Consider the following 4,207-nt stretch of genomic DNA (forward strand, 5'->3'; position numbering starts at 1 on the left):
TGCAATGGTAAATGGGACTTTTGTAAGTTTATCTTTCTGAGAGGTCATCATTGGTCTATTAAAAAAAAAAAGCCATAGATTTCTGGGTGTTAACTTTGTATCCTGCTACATTGCCAGATTCATTTTTTAAATCTAGTAGTTTTTAGGTGAAGTCTTTAGGGTTTTCTATGTACAATATCATGTCATCTGTGAATAATGACAGTTCTATTTCCTCATTTCCAATTTAGATACCTTTTATGTTTTCTTTTTGTCTGATTGCTATGGCTAGGATATCCAGTACTATGTTGAGTAAGAGTGGTGAAAGTGGACATCCTTATCTTGCTCCTGTTCTTAGGGAAAATGGTTTTAGTTTTTGCCCATTGAGTATGATGTTGGCTGTAGATTTTTGATATATGGCCTTTATTATGTTGAGTTATGATCCCTCTATTCCCACTTTGCTGAGAGTTTTTACCAAAAATGGGTGTTGGATTTTGTTGAATGTTTTTTCTGCATCTATTGATATGATCATGTGATTTTTGTCTTTCAATTTTTTATGTGATGTATCACATTTATTGATTTGAGAATATTGTATCATTCTTGTATTTCTGGAATAAATCCTACTTGGTCATGGTGTATGATCTTTTTAATATGTTGCTGGATCCAATTTGCTTATATTTTGTTGAGGAATTTAGCATCTATGTTCATCAGGGATATTGGTGTGCAATTACAAGTCTGTTTTTGTGTGTCCCAGAAGAATTTTCAGATTTTACTCTCATGGGTTTTCCACACTTTAGTTTCTGTTTATTCCTAAATATTTGATGTGTTTTTTGCTTTTGTAAATGGAGTTTCCTAGTTCGTCTCCTCCTTGGTGATTGATTGCTTTGGATTGGTTTTGCAGGTTAACATTGTAGCAGCTGCCTTATTGGATACTGCTATTGTTTGCATTGGTTTCCTTCTTGGTATTTTATGTGTCACCTTTGTCATGTTCTAAATTTTATGATGGCACGTCAAACTCCAGATCTTTTCAATTCTTATGCCTGTAATTGTTTTTTCCTCTCTGATCGTATCTGCTAAGACCATCAATGCTAAATAACAGTGGGAACAGTGTGCAGACTTGTTTTGTGCCTGATCTTGGTGGGAAATACACTAGTGCTTTCCACTAAGTAAGCACTGGCCTGAGGGCTGAAGTATGTGCATGTTATCACATTAAGGAAGTGCCCATCAATTCTTATTGTATTGAGTTTTTAAAATCAGAAATGTGTGTTGGATTTGGTCACAAGTCTTTTCAGCATGAGCAGGCATTAGCTCACCCGGGGACTCTCCTAGCAAACCAGGCTGGATAGACCCTTTGTTATTAGAGTTTTTGTTTCTTTTCCTCCTCTCCCTGTTGATCTGTATACTTGTTGTAGGATGTGGTAGAAGATTCGGCGTCACGATAATCCTACAGTCTCCAAAAGACTTTCTCCTTCTCTTGATGCCCAGTCTAGGTCTCCAGCCTAATTCACCTGCTAATCTAGCCAGCGATGCTCTCCCAGCTCCTGCCCAGCTTACCTTCTCCTGCAGGCTGTGGCTGGCTCTGCCGGGCTGGTGACATAGCCACCTGAAGAGGAATGGCTGCCCTGGCAGAGAGCAGCTTCCTCCGGGAGGTGGCTCGCAGGTGTCTGTCCCCAGCTCTGGGCCATCGGGGATGGGAGGAGATGGTCTCATGGCCTGCCCATCTTCTTTGGGCATCAGGAATTCAAGCGCAAGTGCTGGCTAGGGACAGCCACTGCAGACTTCCTCTGAAGGGGCCCTTTCTACTCAGGACTCGTTCAAGACAAAAGAAAGAGCTTTCTGTTGAGCCTGGGCCTCTAGGCCAATTTAAACGCTATGTCCTTCTGGTCCATCATACTTTCAAGAAGAAGCACATCACCTGACCGCAGTTAGGCCCACTCTTAGAAGCCCTTTCTCCACTGGTCTTTCTTACTATCCTTGCTCATTTCCAACTGCTTGTTTTCCATCGGCTCTGCTGCCATTCAGCTCTGCAACCCCAGCCGCTGCCTTGCTCTCCCACACATGGATGGGTAAGTACCTGCCGCCCTTTTATTGGCCGTGGGCTTGGCTGGTCTGTTGGTGTTTTCTTCTGCCCCATCCTTCTGCTATTGCTGCTTCTTCCCCCAAGGGGCGATATTAATTAAACATCAAGATATTAAGACTAAATACACACAATGGAATGGCAAGTATGCAATGTAGGCATAAATATGTCTTTCTGCAACAACTATAGATAATATTTATGTGAAACTAAGTGTTGAGGTGAGTTCAGTCACAAACTGGAGGTGTTGGGAGGCTCTTAGCTGGGAGGGGCCACCGAAGGGTCTCGGCCCTACTTTCTACTGTATTGCGATCTGGGTTGGTGAGCTCACCTGTTCTTCTCTGTTCCTGGGTTTTAATATATATCTATGCTGCGTTCCCTCCCGTCAAAGCCGATGCACTAAGTACAGCATAGCCTCACCTCGATAACAGCATATAGTTCAGACTTGAAGGTATCACTTTCCAGTTACATTCCTGTAGGTCTGTCCTCCTGTTCCTCTTCTATTTGCCCAGATCTTGCAAACTCTTCAAGTTCACAAAGTGGCACTTTCCCTTCGATGTGCCTAGTACCCTTGGGGAATGACTTCTTCCCTTTTTGTCATCGAGGTGGATGGGTGTGTGGTCTTGGTTTGGTAGGCAGAAAGCAGTCGCAGGTTGAGCTCCACCTAAAACACTCCTCTTCCATAGAAGCCACTGGCCCCCAGGCCCCTCGCTGTGTTGCGTGAGGAAATGCCCCTTGCTGAGATTTGCTGATGACCTTTCACATCTGTTTAATGGTGTGTCACGTAGCATATGGTTCTCTTCCTTTCCAGAGAGGCACAAGTGATTGAACTCTAAATGAGCAGCCACTTCCGGAGGGGCCTGGCAGTCTGATGCCGCCCACTGCAGCATGGGGAGTGTCTTGAATTTGAATATCCAAAGCTAGTGATGGACGTCAATATCCGGGCAAATAATAGCATGAACAGAACCCATCGTGCCTGTGTCCTGGAGGAAAGCATCACCTCTCTTGCAAGAAGCTTGCCCATAGCGGGAGGCATGAGCACCGCATCCAGGAGTGAGGAAGGATGGAAGCCAGTCAGTCCTCTCTGCCTGCGTGGTACCCACGCGGAGCTGTTCAGGCTTCCGTGGTGACATGGACTCCTTGTCGATGGAACCTCCCCACAGAACATGCTCAGGGAATGAGGACCAAACTCAAGACACAGCCTCTTAAGCACCAGCATCTTGGCGACAGGTAAGCAGCGTTTTCCAGAACTGTTGGCCTCACCTTCGTAGCTGCCGGAAGAAGGCCCCAGGAACGTGTAGGCGCCCTGATGCACAGAGACCGTGAGCAGTCTCTCTTTCTACAGACGAAACACTGATCTTCCAAAGAAGAGATGGCAGGCTGGGCTGGAGCGAGAGGACACGCCTGCTGGCCACGGGCTGACCCGCAGCCCTGCAGCGCTCATGGTGGGCCAGTAAAGAATTGCATGGGAAGCAGATGCTGTGCCTGGGATAAAGCTATCCCAGTGTAAGCGATTGTTGTTACACTCACAGGATTACTCCCTGGTTATTGTTACAGTGTGCGTGCCTGGTCATGGAGAGGCTCGGAAACATCTTTTTACTGTTCCCCTCAGTGGAAGGCTCTGCGGCCCAGCCGGTCCACACGGCTCTGCCCTGTCATGCTGACCTGTGTTTGTGGGGCTGCAGCTGGAGCCCTCTGTGCCTTTGCACGCGACAGAGATCGGGTGGTTCTATGGACGGTGCTCCTTGTGTTGGATTACTCTCCTCGTGTGTGATGACAGATGAGCTATATCACAAAATGAAGTGCTGCGTTTCGACAATTTGCCTGGATTCCCAGGGCATCTTTCATCTGACTTGATAACAATGTAGCTCATTAGCAGCCTTTGTTAACTGATAACCTAAAGCAGTAATGTGATAATCATACGCAGTTTTCTGTGTGTAAGAGAATAAACCATCGTGTAAGCTCTCTGCTCACTGATTTGTTTCTTTCGGCAGCATTTTAATTAAGATATCGGCTTTGTGAAAGGCAGAGACACCTGTGAACTGAAGGGGATGCCTCTGAGTGCTCAGTAATCCTTTCATTTTCTGTGGACTTGACAGAACTGTGGGGTCCGCTCCCCGTGCCCACCTCTGCCACCTTTTCCCAGCTCCTCTTCTG

At 46.1% G+C, this 4,207-nt stretch overlaps 1 protein-coding gene across 1 annotated transcript in view; it reads left to right on the forward strand.

Annotated features, from left to right (window-relative positions):
- CUNH10orf128 (chromosome unknown C10orf128 homolog) overlaps nucleotides 1-4,000 on the forward strand; it is a 29,959-nt gene extending 25,959 nt beyond the window's left edge. The window contains exon 6 of the mRNA XM_006097562.3: nucleotides 2,862-4,000. Coding sequence (XP_006097624.1) covers nucleotides 2,862-2,886 — 25 coding nt within the window. The 3' untranslated portion in view covers nucleotides 2,887-4,000. The remainder of the gene's footprint in view (nucleotides 1-2,861) is intronic.
- The last annotated feature ends 207 nt before the right edge of the window (nucleotides 4,001-4,207 follow it).

The sequence above is a fragment of the Myotis lucifugus genome, unplaced genomic scaffold, assembly GCF_000147115.1.
Source record: "Myotis lucifugus unplaced genomic scaffold, Myoluc2.0 scaffold_206, whole genome shotgun sequence".
Lineage (NCBI taxonomy): Eukaryota > Metazoa > Chordata > Mammalia > Chiroptera > Vespertilionidae > Myotis > Myotis lucifugus.